Source organism: Cladosporium halotolerans, assembly GCF_011745625.1.
Source record: "Cladosporium halotolerans strain TM138-S3 chromosome Unknown Sca2, whole genome shotgun sequence".
NCBI lineage: Eukaryota > Fungi > Ascomycota > Dothideomycetes > Cladosporiales > Cladosporiaceae > Cladosporium > Cladosporium halotolerans.
In genome coordinates, this window is record NW_027191453.1 from 570,121 (window position 1) to 593,267 (window position 23,147).

The 23,147-nt window shown below is 56.3% G+C and overlaps 10 protein-coding genes across 10 annotated transcripts; 5 read left to right on the forward strand and 5 right to left on the reverse strand.

Annotated features, from left to right (window-relative positions):
* Positions 1-2,297: 2,297 nt before the first annotated feature.
* Positions 2,298-3,758, forward strand: WHR41_00713 (uncharacterized protein; the record flags this gene model as incomplete). The annotated part of the gene is made up of 1 exon (XM_069369319.1): positions 2,298-3,758. The coding sequence occupies one exon, from the start codon at positions 2,298-2,300 to the stop codon at positions 3,756-3,758; it is 1,461 nt and encodes a 486-aa protein (XP_069233846.1).
* A 1,244-nt stretch (positions 3,759-5,002) lies between these two features.
* Positions 5,003-7,982, forward strand: WHR41_00714 (uncharacterized protein). The gene is made up of 4 exons (XM_069369320.1): positions 5,003-5,346; positions 5,412-5,628; positions 5,685-7,312; positions 7,374-7,982. Exons 1-4 carry the CDS (start codon positions 5,173-5,175, stop codon positions 7,548-7,550), a joined length of 2,196 nt encoding a protein of 731 aa, XP_069233811.1. The 5' UTR covers positions 5,003-5,172; the 3' UTR covers positions 7,551-7,982.
* Positions 7,983-8,163: 181 nt separating this feature from the next.
* Positions 8,164-10,112, forward strand: WHR41_00715 (uncharacterized protein). The gene is made up of 3 exons (XM_069369321.1): positions 8,164-8,363; positions 8,422-9,043; positions 9,096-10,112. The coding sequence occupies exons 1-3, from the start codon at positions 8,211-8,213 to the stop codon at positions 9,899-9,901; spliced, it is 1,581 nt and encodes a 526-aa protein (XP_069233836.1). The 5' UTR covers positions 8,164-8,210; the 3' UTR covers positions 9,902-10,112.
* A 373-nt stretch (positions 10,113-10,485) lies between these two features.
* On the forward strand, positions 10,486-11,234 carry WHR41_00716 (uncharacterized protein). The gene is made up of 2 exons (XM_069369322.1): positions 10,486-10,741; positions 10,797-11,234. Exons 1-2 carry the CDS (start codon positions 10,516-10,518, stop codon positions 11,057-11,059), a joined length of 489 nt encoding a protein of 162 aa, XP_069233809.1. The 5' UTR covers positions 10,486-10,515; the 3' UTR covers positions 11,060-11,234.
* A 174-nt stretch (positions 11,235-11,408) lies between these two features.
* WHR41_00717 (uncharacterized protein) lies at positions 11,409-13,055 on the reverse strand (the record flags this gene model as incomplete). Its single annotated transcript, XM_069369323.1, has 1 exon — positions 11,409-13,055. One exon carries the CDS (start codon positions 13,053-13,055, stop codon positions 11,409-11,411), a length of 1,647 nt encoding a protein of 548 aa, XP_069233810.1.
* Positions 13,056-14,182: 1,127 nt separating this feature from the next.
* WHR41_00718 (uncharacterized protein) lies at positions 14,183-15,815 on the reverse strand (the record flags this gene model as incomplete). Its single annotated transcript, XM_069369324.1, has 2 exons — positions 14,183-15,138; positions 15,215-15,815. The coding sequence occupies 2 exons, from the start codon at positions 15,813-15,815 to the stop codon at positions 14,183-14,185; spliced, it is 1,557 nt and encodes a 518-aa protein (XP_069233807.1).
* Positions 15,816-16,687: 872 nt separating this feature from the next.
* WHR41_00719 (uncharacterized protein) lies at positions 16,688-18,406 on the reverse strand (the record flags this gene model as incomplete). Its single annotated transcript, XM_069369325.1, has 1 exon — positions 16,688-18,406. The coding sequence occupies one exon, from the start codon at positions 18,404-18,406 to the stop codon at positions 16,688-16,690; it is 1,719 nt and encodes a 572-aa protein (XP_069233808.1).
* Positions 18,407-18,946: 540 nt separating this feature from the next.
* WHR41_00720 (uncharacterized protein) lies at positions 18,947-20,229 on the reverse strand (the record flags this gene model as incomplete). Its single annotated transcript, XM_069369326.1, has 4 exons — positions 18,947-19,173; positions 19,229-19,434; positions 19,486-20,054; positions 20,104-20,229. 4 exons carry the CDS (start codon positions 20,227-20,229, stop codon positions 19,070-19,072), a joined length of 1,005 nt encoding a protein of 334 aa, XP_069233548.1. The 3' UTR covers positions 18,947-19,069.
* Positions 20,230-20,781: 552 nt separating this feature from the next.
* On the reverse strand, positions 20,782-22,020 carry WHR41_00721 (uncharacterized protein; the record flags this gene model as incomplete). The annotated part of the gene is made up of 1 exon (XM_069369327.1): positions 20,782-22,020. The coding sequence occupies one exon, from the start codon at positions 22,018-22,020 to the stop codon at positions 20,782-20,784; it is 1,239 nt and encodes a 412-aa protein (XP_069233547.1).
* A 384-nt stretch (positions 22,021-22,404) lies between these two features.
* WHR41_00722 (uncharacterized protein) lies at positions 22,405-23,109 on the forward strand (the record flags this gene model as incomplete). The annotated part of the gene is made up of 1 exon (XM_069369328.1): positions 22,405-23,109. One exon carries the CDS (start codon positions 22,405-22,407, stop codon positions 23,107-23,109), a length of 705 nt encoding a protein of 234 aa, XP_069233546.1.
* Between the last annotated feature and the right edge of the window lie 38 nt (positions 23,110-23,147).

A 23,147-nucleotide genomic window follows, 5' to 3' on the forward strand; every position in this document is an offset into this window, starting at 1 on the left:
TATACTAGTGCTGCTGATGCAGAGTCATGGGATGTGTGCACAGTAATTCCTCGCCCCGTGGGGCTAGTTATTTAATCGCGCGGGTGCTAGGTTGTATTGCCCCGTGGAGAAGGTCAAGGCCTGCCGTGTTCGTTGTGCTGGAATAATGATCGATCGACAAGCTTTATGCACACCGGGTGCCCACCAAGCTTGTCCGCAATGTTCGGCCTTTGCAATGATTGCTCGAGCTGTGGTGAGGTCTGGTTTGAGCCCACGAGGCTTTTCCGCCTCAGGCGGTAGCTGCACGGGGAGCTACCTTATGAGCGCAGGCACGTCGCATGTTTGATTAGGTAGGACAATGCAAGTTCATTCGTCAGAGCACGAGACTTCTCGTCACCCTGCCCCCAGGATGGATTATCCAGCAAACATGTACCCGGCGGTCTACCAGCGAGAAGACTTTCATGGGTCCGCATTCTGGACCATGCCGGGCTGCGTGACGTCCTAGGCATGAAGCGCTCGATCACGAGCTTCACTCGCGCCTAGGGCGTGGAATCGGATAGCGGCGTGCGCGTAAAGACGCATGAATCGGGCCTAAGGCGCAGTCGCCGGAATAATACGCGAGTGCAAGCCAGTGGCTATATTCCGGCGGTCACCACACCGATACGCGTTGCCGCGAAGGATTCAACCCTTAGATAGCGAGAGGCTGGGAGCAAGAGTTCGCTATTCACGCAGTCGTTGGGCTGATAAGAAGGCGTATCTTCGTTGCGACTACATGCATGCATTGACTTGATGCTGGTAGGACCTATCTTTGAGCAGTCGGCACTGACCTTTCGCGACAGAGTGTGACGATCCCCGAGAGGATGAAACGCGCGACCACCAAGCTAACTTCATAACGCAGGCGCTGCCGTACGGACACCTCGTGGTTCGTCTGGCTTGGTTTCGTGATCAGCACGAGTCGGGAGCAACGCGAGTGCTTACGCGGATACATGGTCGAGTTGGCTTCGAGAAAGCCTATGCGATAGGTCATCTTTGTCGCGTAGGTTTGATCGTGCAACAGCTACTAGCTACTTCAAGTTGAAGCTTGCTCTGAAGCTTAACCTGGAAAAAGCTTCGGGTTATCGAGGGCTCCTGTGAAGGGAATGGTCGGAAGTTGTATAGGATCGGTCGCATAATGTGCTGGAAGCACCTGCTACTGCTAGCCCGAGCAGCCTGCATTTCAGACCCCAAAGCACATGTCGCCCGCGAGGAACCTCTACGAAGGCTAGATAGATCGGTTCGAATAGTTCGATGACAAAGATGGAACGCCTCATTTGCACCTCATACCCGTCTACCACGCTGGAGGAGTCACCGGTGACTGCATAAGGAAGATCTCCCGGCTCGAATGTAAGCAAGGATGACTTCACTTGCAACCGCAGCAGAGCCGCACGGATGAATCGGGAAGCGCTCAGAATGCAGGGACAAGCAACGGCGCCGGGCGTGGTTGCATCGGGCACGGCTGCATGGGGAAACAGTTTGACGATTTTTTGACAGCAAAGATCCCCCGGAGCTTATCGCATCCACTGCACCCTTTGGCCGGTAGCGTAAGAACGGCAGATGTGCGCTCGGACGTCGCCACGCCCGCACAATTTGGCCAGGGCCTGCGACCAGCGACAGGCTTGGCCATGGCCAGACGAAGATAAGACAAGGCGAGACTAAACGCGGCTCGCGAGCAGCGGGTTTGCTCGGAGTGGCGGCAGTAAGCATAATTCTGGGCAAAGCTTGCGTGCGGTGCTTCCAAGGGTTCCGGGTGCTTCGCAGCCGCATTTGAAGATCCTGCGCCCCCATCGTCATAGCCTGCGACTTCACGTTGCCAGCGATCGTCGTCCGTACTATCAACCATCACGCGTTTCCTCCACACCAGGCGTCCAGCGAGCCTGCATCATGCCTCCGCGCTTTCTGGAACACCGGGACTGCAGTGCGTGCGGGTGGAGCACGCACTGTGACCGCAAAGGCCTCTGCCCTCGTTGACATTATGTAAAATCCCAAAGTTTCGCCGCCAACGGCTAGGTTCGACCCGGCTTCGAATTTCCTGGCGTCACTCACCATGTGTCAAAGCAACTCTGGTTGGCCTGGACAGTGGGCCTGCCGGTGAGGGCCGAGTCCACCTCCGCCGCACTGCAAGAGTCCATTTGAACGCTCGTGGCCCTCGTGGTTTCCTCGAACGTTTCGAACCATCTCACGCGACACCCACCCAAACGCTTTCATACACCCTCGGGCTTGCACTTTTCTCTTGGGCTTCGCCTTCGCCCTTTGCCTCGCATCCCGACCACAGACCCAACATGTCGACATACCCTGATCGCGTCGTCCAGGCGCCGGGTCCTTTGACCGAATCTAAGGGCTATGACCACGACATCGAGTCTGCGCCGTCGTCGCACAACCAGTCGAAGGAGGGAAGCAAGGCTGGCTCCGGCATTGAGAAATATGGAGGTGGAGGCGACCTCGACCGCTCGACAACGGTCCACGAGGGAGAGCAAAGATACAACCGCCTGGGTTGGATGAAGCTCACGACACTGTTGATCGTGGAGGCCATTGCTCTGGGATCGTTGAGTGTACCCAGCGCCTTCGCATCAGTGGGTATGGTCGCCGGTGTGCTGCTGTGCGTTGGCCTCGGTCTCATTGCCATCTACACATCGTACGTGATCGGCCAGGTCAAGATGAAGTACCCTCACATCGAGCATTACGCAGATGCGGTCAAGCTCATTTGGGGGCGATTCGGGTACGAGTTGACCGGTGCTATGTTTGCGGTCTTCCTCGTTCTCCTGGTTGGATCGCACACGCTCACCGGCACGATCGCGTTCATCAGAATCGTTGACGACCCTACGATCTGTGCGCTCGTCTGGGGTGTGATCTCTGCGATCATTCTTTTCGTCCTGGCTGTCCCTCCCAGCTTCTCCGAGTTCGCCATTCTCGGGTACATCGACTTTGCGTCGATCATCATCGCGATTGGCATTACCATTATTGCCACTGGCATCAACGCAACCAACTCCGACGTCCCTGTCAACTGGTCTGCGTGGCCGCCAGCGGACATGACCCTCCAGTCTGCTTTCCTGTCGACCACCAACATCATCTTCGCCTACTCTTTCGCTGTGTGCCAATTCAGCTTCATGTCTGAGATGCACACACCTTCCGACTACGTCAAGTCGATTTGGTCTCTTGGCCTGATCGAGATCTTCATCTACACCCTGACCGGCGCTCTGATCTACCGCTTTGTCGGTACCGACGTCAGCAGCCCTGCCCTGCTCTCTGCCGGATTTAAGGTCTCTCGCATCGCATTCGGAATCGCGCTCCCTGTGATCTTTATCTCGGGATCCATCAACAGCGTTGTTGTCGGCCGCTACATCATCACGCGTGCCTTCCCTAACAACCCGATCAGATACACCAACACCAAGGCTGGTTGGGCTGTCTGGCTTGTGATGATTGTGGCAATTACCGTCATCGCCTGGGTTATCGCCGAGGCAATTCCGTTCTTCAACGCCCTGCTCGGTCTGATCTCCAGTCTGTTCATCTCGGGCTTCACCTTCTACTTCCCTGCCCTCTTCTGGTTCCAGCTGGTCAGGGAGGGTAAGTGGAACGCCTCGGCCAAGAACATCGCTCTGTCCGTCCTCAACGCGGCCGTGTTCTGTATCGGCCTCGCCATCCTGGGTCTCGGTACCTGGGCTTCGGTTGTGGACATCAAGGACTCGTACTCCGCTGGCGAGGTGCGCAGCCCTTTCACTTGCTCAGCCGAGTCTTACGCTTAAGCGGACTGGCCTGCCTGTGTTGTTAGCGAGTTTTGACGGCGAGTTTTCCATTTTCCGGTATTTTTGCGATGTTTTACGAGAAAGATCTACGATATTTTGTTAGAGATTGATAGATGAAAGAACCAAACGAATCTCTTACGACATCTACTTGGCCTTCAATCCCTCTAATTCATTACCCATTCACATGCTGTCCTGGGTCCGGGCTCGGGCTCGTTGGTGAAGGTCGACCTGAAGGTTGTAGAAGAATGTGACGTTTTGCAGTGAAAAGCTGATCCCAAGAAATTCAACGTAGCGTATGACATTAGGACAATCGATATGCAAATTAGGTGCACCCAACTGGACACATGAGGTGCGACTAGGCTGATATATGTATGGGTGCGCCCTTCCACTACATGGGTCCACTTTTAGAACCGGCGCGTTCGGAGCCAGCACGCTCCATTACCCCGACGGAAACAAGGTAACGTTATTATTTGACGAACATGGGACCAATGATCGGAGCTTTAGAGACCCAAGGCACGTCTCGCAGAGACGACTGGTCGAGCCCGGGTTTACGGAGTCCAACGCCCTTTGGTTGGAGGTGGCGATCCGGTGAAGGTGAACGTTGCGCGATTGGAAGCTGACGAGGTCTCTGCACCAAACATCGGATGGACGGAGTGGCCCAGAATCTGTTGCTTGTTGGAAGCTTTCGGAGTACGCGATTCCGCACGCAGACTGCATCATTCCTGCTTACGCAAGGTATGATCGTGCTGTAGAATGGCTTCGGAGTAGCCGGAGTGCTGGGGGGCGCTGGGCTTATGTAGGGCAGCGCATCCCGAGATCCGTCGGATTCTACTCTATTTGTTCTGAACAGAATATGCAAGTGAAGCGGTGAATCATTGGTCTCCGGAACGATCGAGTCTTTGGTGCGTGGAGTGCAGACTTGGATTGGCTTGCAATGTTGCCCACGACCGTGCGAGGCGGCTTGTGATTTCGCGGCGTGTTGCTGGCAGACTCCAAGGACAAATAGCCATCGAGCGACAAGCAACCTTACCGACAGCTGCTGATATTGAGAATGGAGAGAGATAGCATGGTCCTCGCAGCTTAATTGTTATTCCTGCCTTTATCGCCTTGTCACGTGCTCGTTTGCCCAAGCGAAACCTTTCCCACGACTTTATTCACGGCGTCTCCAGCTCGCGCTGAGTGGCCGGTGGCCTTACGGCCTGAGACTTTGGAACCTAACATCTCCTTTCGCAGTTTTGCACACGCGAGTACAGCCTTGCTCACGACACGCCATCAACAACATACTGCCAGCACATCGGCTTCGCCGCACCCGCTGTGGTATATTTCGGAGTCATCGGCGCTCTGAACTCACATCCATGAGGTAGTGCTGCCATCGGCGCATACCGCGCATGCCATCGCCCGCCTGCTCATTCAAATGACCGCCGCTACGACTCCCTCGCTTCCGGTCCCTTCGTTCGACAAGGGCAAGATGGAGGATCGCAAGCGCTCTTTGGCGCCCGATGCTGATGACTCGATACCGCGCTCAAAGCGCATCAAAGAGGAGAATGGCGCGCCGCGCATGAGCGCCGAGAATGAAGCAGCTGTCGAGGTAAGCCTGCTCTTACTTCGTGCGCACTGCTCTTCAGACCTTTTGCTGACCTCCACACTTTGCAGGCCTACCAGAAGGACGCTATATTGCGTCAGATGAATGAATACAAGCGCGAGCAGAAACACTGGCAGAAAGAGTACACCGAGCTCAACAAGAAGCTCACGTACCACGATGACCACCTCCGCACGATCGACGCTTGGTTCTCTCAACTACTCGACGAAGTCCGCATTCTCGCGGCCGATGCCTTGCCCACACCTCCTCCCAGTGCGACATCAGAATCCGGTATGAATACCTTGAACATCAAATATCTGGAATATGTGTGCTAAGAGATAGTTTAGGTGGCGAAATCTTCAACTCCGCCCTCGAATTCTCCGACAATGAGACTTTTTCGGCACACCTCTCCAAGCGCTCTCAAAAAATCAAAGATGCGATCACGGACATTTACGGCCGTGTCCCTACGGCTTCGCCAGAATCTGTCAAGCTGCAATCGCAGCTGGCCTCTGCGCTAGCCAAAGAAAAGGCTGCGATCGCAGAATGCCAGAGCCTTGTTTCAGAGAAAGAACAGTTGACGGAACGTCTGGAAACCGCATCATACCGCTATCTTAAGGCAGAGAAGGCAGTGGAAAGAGCCAAAAGCCTCCAGGTGCAGAAGCTTGAACGCCAGGCAATGCTAGGAGGCAATGGCGAGGCCTCTCCAAGCACGAGTAAGCGCGCCGGGACGCCCATCAAGCACGAGCCAAATGGCGAGGTTGAAAATGGCGTGGCGGCGGGTGAAAGTGACATTGCTCGGAGGGAGGCGCTTGCCGTGGCTGAACAGCGCAAGAAACAGCTTGAGGAACTGGAGACTGAAAATAATCGCCTAACTAATGAGCTTTCTGCGGCGCGAACAAAGGTTGCCAGTCTCACCGATGAGGATTATGCTGAGACAGCTTTGTTCAAAACCTTCAAATCTCAGCATGACGATGTCATCAAGCGCATCAATGATCTCGAAGCGACTAACGTGCAGTTGCGCGAGGAAGCACAGAAATTCCAGGCCGAAAGAACGCAACACCGAGTTCACGTTGATGAGGATAACCGCGCACAAACCAGCGAGAACGAGAGTATGATTGCTCGCATCGAGGTCGATTTAGCACGCATCAGAAACTCTCGGGATGAGCTTATGTCAGAGCTCGCGATTCGCAAGAGCGCAGACGAGGAGAAGCGTGTGTCTTTTGAGCAAGCCAAGGAGCTCACGGCGGCGAAGGAAATCAGGATAACAGCACTGGAGTCTGAAGTCGAACGCTTGAAGCTTCAAATTGGCGAATCAAAGGCACATGAGTGCAACTACGACGACTTGGATGCTGAGGCTTTGAAAGCGAAACTTAGCACTCTCGAGAACCAATACAATCTGCTCAGCCAAGAGCTCCCGTCTATGGAAACCGCTTGGAAGAAGACTCAGGCTTTGGCTGCGAAACGAGTTGCGGAAGTTGCCAATTCCGAGGATATAGTGCTCAGATTGAGTGCTGAGAAATCCAAAGCAGAGCAGAAGTACTTTGCGGCAATGAAAGCTAAGGACTCGAAGGAGGCAGAATTGCGTGTGCTGAAGTCGCAGAACGCACGTTCCAGTGAGATCGTCAGCCAGCTCAAAGATGCAGACAGCAAGACGAAAGAACTTGTCATTTCCCTGGAGCGTCAGATCGCCGAGGCGAAGGACGGTTTGACCAAGCTTGAGCAGCAGCACCGCAGTGCTGAACAGAAGCACAAGGAAGCCTCCACACTTACCGAAGGCCTGAAGAAACAGGTCGAGGAATTGAACAAATTGGCAACTGCCAAGGACAAAGAGTGTCTCGCTGCTACGAAAGGCCGCAGAGAAGCAGAAGAGTCGCTGGAGCAGCTGAAGATTCGCCTGGACGACACTAAGAAATCGTTTGAGAACCTGCGCAAAGCGAAAGCCACAGTCAACAATTCCAGCGCGGAAGATTGGAGGGTAAGTCGGATGCTCTCAACGTATCATCTGTGACTGAATTTCCGCTAACATTTGTCCACAGCAACTCGCTATCTGCCCGGTCTGCACATCGAACATCCGCAACACTGTCATCAAGCTTTGTGGCCACGTCTTCTGCTCCTCTTGTGTCAAAGACCTGATCTCAAACCGCTCTCGCAAGTGTCCAAGCTGCGGAAAATCATTTGGCTCAGGCGACTCCATGAGCATCGTCCTTACGTAGCCGTCCATTGCCATGAGCAATTCGGCTCACGAAATTTACAGTACTCACGTGGAGCGGGCAGACTATCGGAGTTGCGCTGCTCGCCCTCCATCATTGCGCCATTGCGAGATCCATCTGCCATTCTATTTGGCTCAACAGACCGCGATTATCTGCTTTGCCCCGCCGTTTGACGGCAAGCGCTGGGACATAGAGGGCTCCCAGGCACGGGACTCCAGGCTTCATTGCGGGAGCATTGAGGGAGCGAGTCAGCGAGGTGCTTCTGGGGTGTATGAGGCGTGAAGGCAAAGGAAGGAGGATACACCGAAGCGTTGAATCTGCCGACTCCATGTCGCAACCTGTACTTTGTAACACTAATTGAGTTGGCCGCGGAAAGGAGGATAGTTGCGGTACGACTGAGAGCAGTAGCGACGAATTCCAAACTCTATAAAAGCAGCATGTCCGTCCGTGTTATTGTGTCACCTGCATTGTGACTTCTATCTGCCCTCCCCGTAAAGTCAATTGCCACCTCTTCGTAAATCGAAATCCGCATGGACGGACGTCATGGGTCTCACACTCGGCGAGCACAAGCACACGCCGAGCCACCGCATCTAGGGCCTAGACTTCATCGTGGCGGGAACATCACCCAACAATTGAGCAACATCGATCTGAAATCACAGCAACATGAAGCAACGCATCACATATATCCAGCCCGAGGGCACATTCATCGACCGCAACAGTATACACGTCAATCCGGATTCAGTCGTGTACACCAATGCTGGCAGCGCTGCTTTGGAGAAGCGGCTGACGTTGGGCTTGGACGACCTGCCGCCTGAGGTACCCTTGCCCATGTCGATTTCAATATTGATCATGGCGATTGACTGCGCATCACCAGGTCGCCAAAGTGCTAGAGCAATGCCACGAAGTACGCATCCGCTGGGCTGCACCCGCCGACCACGCGATCCCGGCACCGTTCGTCTCTAGGGTCCCATCCGGCCTCCACGTCTTCTTCACGCCACTCAAGTCAGGCGAAGAAGTCAACATCTGCCCGCTGATCCAAACGCTCTTCGGCGAAGAATTGAAATGCCACTACACGCTCGAGAGCTTCAGCCGGCCGCCGCTGCGTTCGGAGACTTTCGCGTCCGCCGCCAGCTACCAGTACTTCCACGTCCTCCCGGATCTCAGTGTTTTCCGAGAGTATCTTCACGACAATGCATGTCGGTCAGACCTCAAGGCCAGGCTCGCTTGCGAGGATGAGGCACAGTTCGCGGAGTACGCGGCTTCGGTCGATATAGATTTTGACACTATCAGCCGCGCTGTCAACATTGCCGCGACTTGGAGCGCGGATGTGGATTCAGGCGAGAGACCTGGATCTGGGATCACTAACAGGGCTATCGTCAAGTTTAGAGAGAACCATAGGTATGAAGTTGGTATTCTGCAGAGCGAGAAAGCGGACGAAATCGAGGAACTCTCGCTCGGCGGGTATCTTGCCGTGCTGGGCGAGAATGATAGTCCGAGTAAGTGCACCGTTCATAGAAACTCTAAGAAACCGCTGACAAGGATTACTAGGCGCAACCATGTTCTCGTTCCCCTCGCGCCATCATCCTCTTCCGGCCGCGCACTCGAAGCAATCGTTCGCCGCGGCTTTCCAACACCCTACCGGCCTTCACCCCAAGCTCGATCTCACCTTCCCAGCAGCTTCTCTCAAGCCGCCTCAGCCTTCTTGCGCCCTACATGCATACCTCACCCTGCCGTCGGCGCTCTTCGTCGACCGCTACCAGTTCTCCGACGGACTCTTCCTCGAGTCGCAGAACCTCAAAGCCCTGCATGCCCTCAGCGGCGAACAAGACCTCGAAGCGCCAGACTGGATCATCAAGTCCTGGGGCTCAGCTGCGCTATTCGAGCTCTCGTACCCAGACGCCGCTGGATCAGGGAGCGAGCTCTGGACCGCTACTATCCCGACGCACCTGCGCTACGTGAGCCCCGCGAACTCGTCCGCGTCGTCTTCTTCGCACGCTAGTCTCGATATTCCGGCTCCCATTGTTTTCTGGGCGTGCCACGCGGATGACGGGCCGAAGTTTAAGGTCAACCCGTTCGACCGTGAGAACTTGGGCTATGATGGGTTGTTCGGCACGAAGACTATGTTCTACCATGTGCCTCCGGCGCCGGTTACTGGAGATGACACTATTAGTGGAGAGGAAGGGAAGGGTCTTCTTCTGAACCTGGATGTGCCTGTGCTGGATTCGAAGGGAGCTGGATGGGTTCCCACCGCAACCATGGCTGTTGTGCTGGTCGGGTTTGCTTGGGTCTTGTTCAAGCTCGTCGGGGGTGGCGGTAAGGGTAAGGCGGCGGAGAAGAGGGCGAAGAAGGAGTAGATGGGTCTGCATTTGCGAAGAAGCAAATGTCGCCGCCTCCATGAGCTCATGACGGCTGTCAGCTTAGCCCTTGAAGACGCTCAGCCGTCAAGAAAGGGCCTGGACTTGGCCCACCCCTCCATATGTGTCTATGTCCATCCCAGCAGCCAGATATCACTTCACAGAATTAAAAGAAGAGCCTGATGTAATCCAAATGTTGCTTACAATAGCATCGCCCTCCCACCCCAAGCGCGTTGAAACCCCCAAGCCGTCAGACTCCACCCTTCTCTCACGCCATTCACTCCCTCCAACCCGCCAGACTTCACTCCTCTCCCACACCATTCACTCCCCCAAGCCGCACCTACCCGCCATCCGCTGCCTGCATGTCTCAGGCACCCAAGCCATGAGAAGTAAAACAGGCTCCCACAACAATGTGATTCCTCCCCTTCACCTCCCCGTCCTTCTCTCCTTCCTCCCCAACCCAACCCAACCCAAACCCACCATCAACGCAACGCAACGCAACCCACTCCTCCCCAACAACAACAACAACAACAACAACAACAACAACAACAACAACAACAACAACAACAACAACAACAACAACAACAACAACAACAAAAACAACAACCACCAAAATGTCCTCCCCGCCCAGCACCCCACCAACCACACAGCCCACCAAACCAACCTTCACCGAAAAAGAACTCCGCGTCCTCCAGCACGCCTGGTCCTGCCTGAAATCCCCGCCCGAAATCGACCTCGAGAAGCTGCGCGTCGCGGCCGGCTTCAACACGCCCAAGACCGCGAGCAACACCTGGGGCGTGATCAAGAAGAAGCTCGCTGCTATGTCCGCCGGGGAGGGAGGTGAGTTTGATCCTGGGCCATGGGGGATGGGCATGGGTGAGCTGACGTGGGACAGAGACTCCGCCGCCGCCGCCGTCTACTGTGAAGGGGACTGGGAAGAAGGAAACGCCGCGGAAGCGTAAGAAGACTGCTGCTGCTTCTGCTTCTGCTGGTGCTGAGGTCGATGGAGAGGATGGGGGTGAGGAAGGGGCGGAGACGCCGGCGAAGAAGCGTAAGGCTGTGGCGAAGGGGAAGAAGAAGGGCAAGAAGGCTGCTGAGGAGGAGGCTGCTGCTGCTGAGGTTGTCAAGCAGGAGGAGCCGGAAGACGATGTCTTCTGAGTTTTTACCGGGCTTGGTGTCGAGTTCCGTTCTCTTCGGACCGAGCCATGATGAGCAGGCGAGGGAGACCTGTGAATTTATTGAGAGCGGAAGATGCGATGGCTCGAGTGAGTGGTATATGATAAGCTTCGAATCAAATGCATGGTTGCTACGCCGTCGGATATCTCTGTTGATAGCAGCTCCCTTCCCAGACGCCCCATTCACTCGCCACCTCATTACTCATATGCGCAGAAACCCTCGTTGTCATCATAATTCCCTCCAAACTCCCATGATTAAAAACCGCGTTGAAGCGCAAACGACCCCCCCATGAATAACCCAAAAAAGAAACCCGCAACTCCCAACCACAACCCTACCTCTTCTTAACAATCCCATGCACAAAGCCGCACAGCAGCAAGGGTATCACCGCGATGAACCAAAACACCCACACGATCCCCACCGCCAGATAAACCTTCGCCATGTCCGCCCACGCGCCATAGTACCCCTCCCTTCTCCTCCTCTCCTCCCCTTCATCGTCCCCCGCATCCCTCAGCGCCGCCGCCAACTGCACCGCGACGCGGTTGTTGATCTTGTCCCAGGTGGTATCGAGCGCCTGCGCGCGGGCTTTCGCGCCCATCTCGGCCCGCAGCGCCGCGTCGGAGCCCAGCGCGCGCGCGTGCGCGACGAACTTGTCCATGTCGTGCGGTGGCACCAAGAAGCCCGTTTGCGCGTGGCGGATCGTCTCACTGGGCCCGCCCTCGTCGCGGGCGACGACGGGGACGCCGGAGGCCATGCTCTCGAGGACGACGAGCCCGAAGGTCTCGGTGATGGAGCAGTGCAGGAAGACGTCGGCGGCGGCGTAGGCGCGGGCGAGGGCGTCGCCGCGCAGCATGCCGGTGAAGACGACGCGGTCGCCGAGCGGGGCGAAGTAGGAGTGGACTTCGTTTTCGACGGCGGGGTTCTTGTTGCCGCCGACGATGAGGAGTTTGAAGGGCAGGCCGGTGGCGGCGAGGCGGGTGGCGGCTTGGGCGAGGAATTCGAAGCCTTTTTCGGGCGCGAGGCGCGAGATGCAGGCGAAGATGATTTCGCCGTTGGGGGCGATTTGGCGGCGGTAGGACTCGGAGCGGTGGGAGGGGTTGAATTGGCGGGTGTCGACGCCGCGGCCGAGGTGTTGCATTTTGTCGTCGGGAGCGCCGGCTGCGGTCATGTATTTGCGGACGTAGGCTGAGGGGTAGAAGATAGTGCGGACTGCGGGTGCTTGGAACAGGAAGCCTTGGACAACCTGGAGCAGCCAGACGCCATACTGGTCAAGTGGCTGAGGGAAGAGGATCGTAGAGTAGTGAGAAAGATCCGTCTGGAAGTTGAGCAGTGTCGGGATAGGGTCTGTGAGCTGACGCAGCTGGACGAGAAATTGGAAACCGACACTTGCAGGAGAAGCTAGGTAGATCAGGTCCGGCTTAAATGTCTTGTCGTAAATCACTCCAAGGCGGAAAGGGTAGGCGACTGAAAGATCAGGGTTGTAAGGCAGAGGGAAGCCTTGCAGTCTGAATTCGGGGTTGACCCGAGTGATCTTGTTTGCTTCCAGCTTTCGTCGGGCCTCCTCGCTGCGGCTGCGGTTGATCATGCGAGGGTTTCTCGCAGGAGGAGCGGCCTGGAATACAGATTGCTGAGGGGCTTTGTCGGAAGACTCTCGCTCATGGTGCCAGGTCCAGGCGCCACCCAGTGCTCTCGAGCCTAGGGTGGACGACTTCTTCTCGATAGCACGAACCCATTCTCGGTTGACGATTGGGGCTCGCTCTGGCTTTGGCTCCACGGGAACGATCGGTTGGCCTGCGTAGGTGGGTGCACAAGTCGCGACGTTCACACCGTTTCGACGGAGATAGTCGATCAAACTCTGGGTCGTCCGGCTGACTCCATTTACCGGACCGAGAGACTCGCTCGCTAGCAGGACTTTCTTGCCAACCAGTTCCTGCGGGAACTCCGGAGGGATGCTTGCGTGCTCGACGCAGGTGGTCTCCATAGTGGTGGATTTGGGCCAATCGGGACCAGCCGCTAGTGCGCTCCGCTAGAAGGCGGCCAGAAGAGCGAAGGAAGAAGTCGAGTCGAATGGCAAGACTTGCTAGGACATGGCCCGGTAGCCTATTCCGACGTCGGGTCTGCGAGGTACTGCATCTTCTCTGTCAGTGTGCGCGGCAGGCCAGACCAGGCCCGGGAGGTCGTACGGTCAAGGCTGGCACAAGCTATATGCGTGGGCCAGATAAGCACCGGGCGGTGGCTCGGCGAGGGGAGGGAGGCACTGGAGGATGCTGGCGGCGATATGGCGATGCTGGCGACGATGGCGACAAGCGCCGCACCGCCGGACGGCGCATGGAGGGGTATTAATGCGGACGGCGGGGCGGTCGACGCTGGCATCAACAATGGCGTGTTGGGCGATGGCGGGCGATGGTGGGCGTGTCGTTGCGCGCACGAGGCCGGCGCCGCTCGCATTCCACCAGCCAGACGCGGCACGGGGTGGCATGATTGGCCGCCAGCCCAACGCCCGCCCACGACAGCCAACCGCTTCGCTGCAGCGCTGCATCCAACGAAGGCGCCCACGCGGATGCCTAAGGCGGTCGATCCGCGCATTGCTGATGGCACATTCGAAGCTTGTCGCCCGCGTGACTTCATTGCCGCCCGTTGGTGGTGTCGGCGCCGTGTCGGTTGATGGAGGCTGGCAGCAGCCTGTGTGAACATCGTGCGCGCCTGTCATCGTCCTGGGATCCACTCTGCAGGTGAGGCAAGGTCTGAAGACATCGGCTGGTCGCGGTAAGGGTGCCTGTATCTGGACGCTACTCCCTACAGATGCTGTACGACTTAGGGCGCCGCCACCATGCATTGCTTGTTACGAGCCTCATATGTCCGCCTTTCAGTCCATCTGCTGTGTGACCAAGACAATAAACCACTCAAAAAGAAGAGACGAGACCACTGATTTGACAGAACAATCCTTCTTCACTTGCTATGAACGCTGGTAACGCAAAGCACCTTGCTTCGATAATGCTGGTTCAAATGGCCGGCCATGTCATCTGCGAACGACTTCCTGTCGTAGTCACACTTTCACCGCTGCGCCGGGACGGTTGAAGAATGCCCACTTGCAACGACATTCCAGCTTCAAAGCCCGCTCACGGCAACCTCACTTTCCTGTCTCACCTCTTTCTTCACCACGACTCCGCCCTGGATCGGGACTGCTGGCTCAGGCGAGGCCGGTGCCGCCGTAGAGCTGATAGTAATGTCCCGCGTTCTCAAAATGTCGTTCATCGACACCGGCTCTCCTCCAGCGTTTGATGTCGCCACCGGAGAGCGAAAAGCAGAGGTGAAACGATGGAAACCACGGGGCTTCGACGCAGCCGGTGCGTTCTTCTCGACATCCAGAGACGCGGTCTTGCGGTGTCCTCCCAGCCAGAATGGCAGGTAAGAAGAGACCGTCTGGACCAGTGGCTTACCGCCGGATGAAGTCGTAAGTCGAGCATTCTCCTGTACAGTCTCCAGATGCTGCACTGTCTTCGGCGACAACGGCTCAGACATCGACGACGCGGTGAGTCCTGACGATCTCGAATCCGTCGCCGACAGTCCTCCCGTACGATCAGCCACGCTCCTCTTCCTGCTGAACAACAGCCTCGCCTTACTCCCAACCGAACTGATCGTGCCAGCATGTGAGGCACTCCGGCCTGTGGTCCCACCCCTCGAAACCCGCACACACCTTCCCAGCCCAACTGCCCTCAATCCCTTGGCGTACAGTCGTCCCGCATCCCTCCCAAATCCGAACAGCACAAAGACCATAAACGATCCGCCCAGCCAGATATACCGCGTGTAGTAAATCTTCCCACTCGACGGGAACATCTCGATCAACCGCCAGGCCTCCGGATCGTGTACGAGCGCCCAGTTGAACGGAACATGTTGCGTGTCTGCCTGCCGAACGATGACATAGGCCTGCAAGGGGATAGAGACGGCGAGCCAGAGCATGCAAATGGCGAAGAGGCGGGCGAAGCGCGACCGGTTCGTGTTGCTGTGCGCCAGCAGCGTCGTGAAATCACGGCGATAGCGGTGCATGCGGAGGAGCACAAGGGCTGCAGATAGAACGTCAGCTGACCGACCATCTCCCTTCTCCAAACTCAACCTCAACTCCAACAAGGAAAAACTCACCAGCAAACCACGCCCCGACCAAAACCCATACCACCGGCGGCGCCACCATCAACACATCCGCGACCCAACTGCTGCTCACAGCCGGCACGCACCCCGCGATCCCCAGCACATAATACCGCCGCGTCTGCACCACCCACGCGCTCACCATCTGCAGCCCCGGCACGCCCCAGCACCACACCAAATCCCCCACGACCCGCCTCTTCCTCCCCCTCCCCCCAGAACCCAACCCAACCCCCCTCTCAACATCCAACACCCCCGCCAGCCCCCTCAACACCCCCGCCACGCTCGCCGGCACGCCCACGTACGCCGCCGCCAGCACTTTGACCTGCACGTCGCAGAGCCCGGCTCCGTCGTACCAGAGGGAGGTGTTGTCGTGCGGCCAGAGGAGGGCGTTCGTTAGCGAGATGAGGTTGAGGATTTGCAGCCAGAGGATGAGGCTTGCGGCGGGGACGTTGGCGTTGCTGAGGTGCCAGTAGAGGGGTGGGAGGGTTAGGAGGAAGAGCAGGAGGGAGAGGAGGGCGAGGAGGAGGGAGGCGGGGTAGGGGGTTGTGGGGGCTGTTGTTGGTGGGGTGGGGAAGGAGGGGGTGAGGGAGGAGTCCATTGTGAGGGGGGTTGTTGTGGGTGTTGGTTGTGGGTGCGTGTTTTTCTCTTTCTGCTTTTCTTGCCCCTGGTATTTTGGGGAGCTGGTGATGCTTCGTTCGGGGAAGTCCTTGTGTTCTTCGGACTCGCTCAGATCGAAGGCGCAGCCAGTGCCCAGTACCGTCGAATCTCCTCGCCCACAGAGTCCGTCGAGGAAAGCTGAGGATCAAAGTCGCAAGCGCAACGAAAGGTTCGTCGGTAGGTGTGGCCAGTAGATCGTTGCTCAGTGTCAGTCGGTCAATGGATTCTCTCAAGAAAACCCAGTCCTCCAAAACCTGACTCCCGAAACCCTCAATAGCAAAGACCCCACCTCCTCAATAGCCAACCTCCCTCCAATAAGCCCAGCAGTCAGCTCTCAATAGGCCGCAGCAGCGCTCAATAGCGTCGGATGTGAAACAGAGCCCGTGACAGGAGGGCGCAGGAAGACTTTGCGTGCGAGCGAAGCGCATGGTGAGTGTAGGAGGGAAAGACATCATTGCAATTACAGTGGTGGCTCGCGCGCATACCACATGGCGCGCAGGTATGCTGGGGTTTAGTTGTTTGATGGGTGCGTGGCGCGCGTCTGGTTGGGCGGGAGGGCTATTGACGGATTTGGGTGTCAATGAGATTTTTTTTTGAAGGGGTTCATGTGGGAGGTGAGACCTGCGAGGATGTGCGATGGGAAACGACTGTTTCTTATATTAGGAACAGAAGTGATGTGCTGTAGAGCCGTGTTAGATCGTATCTAAGTGCTTACAATCTGGAAATGGTCGAGGTTCGATTTGTCCTTCTGTTACATCTACAGCCCTCACGGACGAAGTCGCTTGTCACGTCAAATACTTCTGCGCCTACCACCTACTCTCCAAAACTCGACACCTCCCTCAGAGCCTGTCTCGCTCGCCTCCAGCCTTCTCCTCCCATAAACGCAGCACCATGCTCATAAAGCGAATCCGCCATCCGCGCATGCCTCTCAGCCATAACCCTCCCCTCCTCATCCTCAACAACCACATCCCCCGGCGCCGGCCCAAAGGGCTCAACATCGACCCCACAAGTAGTATTGACCGGCGGCAACTCGCCCGTCTGGAAATACCCCCTAATATACCCCGTGGTACACCTACTAAACGCCGCAAGCGAACAATGCCCGCCCGAATCCTGCATCAGCGTCCTCGCTCCCACGAACCCCCTCGCCATGTCCCGCGCGAACTTGCCCGGCGTGACCGGGTCCGCCGTGTTGCCGATGAACAGCAGCGGGTGGCTCGTGTTCGCTTCCCAGGGGCCCGCGAAGCGGTGCGTCGCGGGCAGCGTGTAGTGCACGCAGCCCATACGCAGCGTGCTCCAGGCGCTGCCAGAGGAGGGCGATTGGGCTGCCAGGGCGCGCGAGAAGTTCTGGAAGGCGGCGCGCGTCATGTAGCTTTGGGACTCGCCGTCGCTGCACATGATGACCACTTGGGCGTCGCGCGCCATGATGTTTGCGTTTTCGGCGGCGCAGGCGGAGGGGTGGAAGGCGTCGAGGAGGGGGGCGAGGAAGGGTTCGTTTTTCTGTTCGATGGCGAGGAGGAGCTGGGCGAGGACGGGGAAGGCGAAGATGGGGTTGTAGAGGGCGGAGAAGATCAGGGAGCGGACTTCGCTGTAGCTTAGGGTGTCTGCGCGCGGTTGGTAGACTGAGAGGGGGTTGTGGTAGAGGCTCTGGATGATGCTGTCTGTTCGGTTCTTGATGGCTTTTGGCTCGCTTGGGCCGTCTGCGTTGGCCAGGACGCATTGCGGGAAGCCTACGCGCGCGCAGTGAAAGTAAAATAAGTCCATGGTCTTTTCTGTGTCGAGGAGGTTGTCGGACCAGTTGCCGGACGCATAGTTTTTGTAGTCGACTACGCCGTCCACGAGGAGCCGTCCTACCCTGTTGGGAAACATGGCCGCGAAAGTTCCACCCAGAAACGAGCCGTAGCTGAGGCCGTAGTACTGGATTTTCTCTTTGTAGAGCGCATGTTCAAGATTCGAGGGAATCTGTGGCGACTTCGAACATTTGCCCGTCAATAGTGACGACGTAGAGCAAGTTCCCAAAAGCGCCATCGCTTCTTTCTCTCGCCATTCACCATGTCGCTCGACGATCTCAAGCATGTCTCGCGCGACAGAAGCCGTCGAGACGTACCGCTTGATGTCCTCACTGTCATTTGCGGCAGCCCTAGAGCAACCTTGCCATTTGGCATCAGACATAGACCAGATGCGCCCAAACGCAGCATCAGACGAATCGAGCCATCCCTCTTCCTGGAGTCGAAGCTGCCAGCTGGCGTCCACACTCGGATCGTGAAAGCAGTCCACTCTCGGCTCGGATAAACCGACGCCTCTAGGGTCAAAAGAGATGATGTCGAAATACTTCCCCTCTCCGTCGTCGGTGTCGAGAATAGCCCTCGCACTCTCTCCAGCCATGAGCACAAGTCCAACACCAGAGCCACCGGGCCCACCAGGATTCAGAAGTATTGCTCCGCCGTACTGCGGGTGCGTGACAGGTACTACAGCTGGTTGCCGTATGACTGCGAGGCTGATCGTTGCTTTGGTCGTGTAATTGAACCAGTCCATGGGTAGCTCCAGGCGTGCGCATTGCAGTTTGCCATAGCAGGGCGTGTAACGCAGCTGCGGCGTTGTCTCGACCTTTTCCCAGTCAAATTCATCGAAAGGCTGCGGCGAACTCTCATGGTGCTGAAGATTTCCATTAAATAGATGAAGGGGGTTGGAGTTGGTCAGCCAGAGTGCTGCGACGACTAGAAGTGTGGCTGCAATAATCCGCCCCGGCCGGGGATGTCTGGGGCGACGTGGTGAGGCATTGACCGCCAGTCGTTCATACTTTTCGTGGCTCATCATAGGATGAGTTTGTTTGACAAGTGTGTTGTTCAAGTGAAAGCTCCGTCAAGTAGGAGTATCACTGATGAAAGGTCGCGATATACCCCGCAACTAGGCTGCCAGATACCAGCGGCAAGGCGATCCGATGAACCACAACTAATGTGGCAGGTGATACAAGGCCGCCAAACCGGTGGCTGATTAGCGAGCTTGCTTAAGATACGAGCAGTCATTTTGATTCGTGTTCGCCGGCGTCACGATAAAGTTCGCTAGATGGGAAGATTCTGAGCATGTAAAAGACTCCCTCCATTGATCAGGCACATATACCATCAACTACAGTGAATGGAGCTCTATGTCATCACTAGACAAATGCTCGTGATCTCCCACAAGTTTTACGAGGTACCTTTAATTTAAAAGACGGCCGTCAATGAACATCTTGATATCGTCGAGCGCTTTTTGCGTCTCTTCCGTGCCTCCAACAGGAAAGAACACAAATCCGTGAGGTGCACCTAGGAAGATCTCGTTAGCTCCGCGAGAAATTGAGTCCACTTTATTTCGACATACCTGGGTAGAGCTTCAAAACGGCCTCCGCACCGCTCATGGTCCACTTTGTCGCCATCAAAACAGAGTCGTCAAGCAACGGATCGAGGGTTCCGCAGGTGAAGATGGCAGGAGGACACTTCAACTTCTTCATATGGGCAAAGAAAGGCGAGATGTCAGGGTCGCGTCTCTCGGCTTCGCTGCGATTGGGTAAATATGCCGCGATGTAACTGCGAGTGTCAATATATAATCCTGATCATGGTAGGGAGTGCAACACGCACTGGTCCATAATATCCCTTGTCAGAATGAGGGGCATATCGAAGTGGTGCACGTGTGGTAGGAACGCTGCAAGGTCGAAGCAACCGAAGTTCAGCACCAAGCCTTTGAACTCGAATTGTGGTCTCGATTTCAAGAGCCGGAAGCAAGTCACGACACTGAGGTGGCCTCCGGCTGAGTCGCCACCCATGAATGCCAGCGGGGCGCCATATTCCTTTTGTGCGTGATCAACCAGCCAGGCGGCGATGTCTTCGCAGTCGTCGTTACCCGCAGGATAGGGATCCTCAGGAGCCAAGCGGTAGCCAACGCTGACGACTGTAAGCTGGCAGTTCTGGGCGATCCAGTTGAGCATCAAGTCTTGGTAATGTTCCGATTGCAAGACCCAGCCGCCGCCATGGATATGAAGAAAGACTGCTTTTGGGCTACCAGCATCAGGAGTGAATACGCGACAAGGGACCTCGCGGTCGGCCTCTCGAGACGGTAGATTGATATTCTTGCCGGAGTCCACGACGGCAGGCTTAGGACACGGCGTCTCGCCATCCCATCGCATCTGGCGATACTTTTCAGGTCCAACCTGAGGGCCGTCAACAATAGATTCATACAAAATTAACAAATGTACAAACCTCCCACCATCTCGGCCCATTACGGCCGAGCTCAATCAGAGACTCATTCAGAGCATTGGTTTTTTGCGAGATGGCATTGGAGTCAAGTGCAGAAGTGTCAAGTGCAAGGTCGGATTGCAAAGGCATGATCGATGGGCTGAGTTAGACGCGCTGAATTAGTGAGATGTGATAGCAATGATGATTTGTAGTTGTCTTTTGAAATTGAAGGTATGCCTAACGATTATTAATTCCATTTGTTCCACCCGTCTTTCGACTCTTGAGGCGTTCACCCGGGTGATGTGGAGCGCAGGCGGGGCACACGGTTCGGACGGACCGAGGCTGTTTGGATTCGGTGCGTTGCCATCATGCTGCTGGCAGTGATATTTCAGATCGCCGCAATGGCCTACCTTACACTTTGGCGCATGCAACCATGCGATCGATGACATATAGTCAAATGCAGGCTTGCTTTGAATGACTGCTAGCCTTCTCGATGCTCTGCCCCTATCCACCCACGAAGACCAGGATGCAAGATATGTGGAGGGTAGGTTCATGGTGCGACCAAAATCACGACAGGCGTTTTGGAGTAGCTTGCTGCTTAAGCCTTGACATGCACGGATTCGCTCGCGAGTGTCATGTCCGAGGCTTTCGATTTATCCGTGCTCCTTCAACTCACCTACCCATATGAGGATCCCTCGCCAATCAGTCGTCATCGTCACTATCGCTGCCGTATCCAACAAGCGGTCCAGCCTGCTTGTTTGGTGTGGCGTCTCCGGCTCCAGGAGCTGCACGGAAGCCCTGAAGAGCCGCTAGAGTCGAAGCGCCCAGAATGCCTCCGGAAGAGCCTTGTTGAGCCTGTCCGTTGCCGCCAGTGATTTGCAATGGAGCATCCTCGTCATTCTCCTTGCCTCCCTCCAGCATCTTCTGCTCTTGTGGTGCCTCAAGTCTCGCCTTCTCACTGGCGTACCAAACATCGTCGGGCGCATCGTATCCTTGCAAGCCAAAGCTCCCCTCAATCTTTCTACGCTTGCGCTCTTCTGGGTCTGCTCCCTCATACTTGCGGCCCTCCAGCTCTGCAATATAGCTTGCCGGCAGAGCCCTCCTGATAGCCTCTGCAGCCTGCTCTTCGATCCTTCTTGCCTCACGCTTCTGTGCGACCGGGTTGGGGTCTACTGTGGCCCAGCGCACGTTGAGTGTCTCGTCGTGGTCCAGACTTTGGTGTGCCATCGCCTCTTTCGCAAACTCGCTGTTCGCCAAATGTGTGTATGTCACGAAAGCAACGCCTCTGCTCGGCAAGACACGGATGCGGTCTATTTGTCCCCATTCTTGGAAATGCCGCGAAACGATCTCCTCGATGTCGTCGCTGACGTGTATCCTGCCCACGTAGAGCGTGCGGTTGACACGCATGAAAGATCCCACACCACCCATGTCGTCCCTGTAGTCCGAGAACTTGTCGCGCCCGAAGCAATCCACGTTGCTGGGGAAGATGTCGCCTAGGCTTCCCTCGCCCTCCTTGCCTAACCTGCTGTTGGGCAGTCGGTGCAGGTACTCGCAGTCGCTGCCGCGCGGACACAGCCCGCGAGCGAAGAACAGGCAGAAATAAGACCCAGGCACCTTATCCGCGCGTGTGTATCCAGAATCGAGGGCGACGTTGCACCTTCCCTTCGCCTGGTGTTTCGAAGCGATCGCATCTTCCCGGTCGCCGCCTGACCACTTGTTGTACCAGATATTGAAGATGGTTCCGGTCTGTGGAGGTGGCTCGGTTTTGAATGTGCTGGGATCCTGCTGCGGGCGCGCCGGTCTTCGCTTGCGCTTTATGATCTTGGTCTTCTTGACTTTCTGGACGGTGCCATCGCTGTTGGTCTTCGTCAGCGCGGTCTCGGTGGCGACTGGCTGTTCGCCTGCTGCCACTGCAGCGTCCGCTAGGGTAGTATCGGCCATGTTGTAAGAGTGGGATTGAAGAGTAGTGCCGGATTGAAAGTCGACGTGAAAGTCGGCGATCTCAAGAATCGACGCTGGTCGCGCGCGCAAGCTGGTCCGTGCACGAGTACCGCGGTTCACGCCTCCCAACTCAACGGGTGTGTCAGCGGCGAGCTCGTAGACTGCCAGATCCCCCCAAAGCACTTTGTCCACGAAAAGCCTTGGGAAGCCTCAAAGACCGAGATAGAACCACTCAAAGAACATGTGATAGCCAAAACATTTTAGGAGAGCGGGCGTGCCTACCGCACCGCACAACACGATCAGAATTCCAACTCATCACCTGTCCATAGACCGTACAGAGAGATCTGGAATACCACAGTAGTAAAACAGCGCCAGACAGTGACAATGAAGACCCTCGACAAATTGACCGTTCCCAACGCAGCAGCCTGGGCGCAATGGCTTCTAGAGAACACCTCAAAATCTCCAGGCGTCTCTCTCACCCTAGCAAAGAAAGGCATCGTGGAGCCAACATCGCTCAGTCAAGACGAAGCGGTGGAAGAAGCACTCTGTCATGGCTGGATCAACGGACAAGGCCGCACCATCGATGAAACAACGTACATGCAACGATTCACGCCCCGCGCCGCCAAAAGCGTCTGGTCGAAGCGTAATGTCGGCTTGGTCGAGAAGATGGAGAAAGAGGGCCGCATGCAAGCTGCCGGACGAGCGGCTGTTGCGGCTGCTCAGCAAGACGGGCGCTGGCAGCGAGCGTACAGCGGGGCGGCCAATCTGGACGAGATGCAAGACTTGGTCGATGCCATCAAGGCTAGTCCGGTTGCTTCGGAGGCTTGGGATGGTTTGGCAAAGGGGCAGAAGTCTTTGATTTACTTTCGACTCGCTGCGCTGAAGACTGAGGCTGGTCGGGAACAGCGAATTCGAGAGTATGTGAGGGGTTTAGAGCTCGGGGAGCCAACGGCATCGTCACGCTCAACCGAGAAAGGCCGGAAAAGATCGTGGGAGAAACTAAGTCAGGCAGAGAGTTCTAGCAAATTGAGCGGCGTCGTGGTCAAGAAAACGAGATTTGGGAGAGAAGTCCGAGCACCAGCTTCTTAGGTCTTTCTCAGAGGACGAGGAATGAGAGACGATAGCTA

Coding starts and splice junctions, on each gene's coding strand:
- WHR41_00714 (XM_069369320.1), top strand. CDS start 5,173: ATGACCGCCGCTACGACTCCCTCGCTTCCGGTCCCTTCGTTCGACAAG. Junction 5,347..5,411: donor AGAATGAAGCAGCTGTCGAG/GTAAGCCTGCTC, acceptor CACACTTTGCAG/GCCTACCAGAAGGACGCTAT. Junction 5,629..5,684: donor CAGTGCGACATCAGAATCCG/GTATGAATACCT, acceptor GAGATAGTTTAG/GTGGCGAAATCTTCAACTCC.
- WHR41_00715 (XM_069369321.1), top strand. CDS start 8,211: ATGAAGCAACGCATCACATATATCCAGCCCGAGGGCACATTCATCGAC. Junction 8,364..8,421: donor TGGACGACCTGCCGCCTGAG/GTACCCTTGCCC, acceptor GCGCATCACCAG/GTCGCCAAAGTGCTAGAGCA. Junction 9,044..9,095: donor GGGCGAGAATGATAGTCCGA/GTAAGTGCACCG, acceptor AAGGATTACTAG/GCGCAACCATGTTCTCGTTC.
- WHR41_00716 (XM_069369322.1), top strand. CDS start 10,516: ATGTCCTCCCCGCCCAGCACCCCACCAACCACACAGCCCACCAAACCA. Junction 10,742..10,796: donor TATGTCCGCCGGGGAGGGAG/GTGAGTTTGATC, acceptor GACGTGGGACAG/AGACTCCGCCGCCGCCGCCG.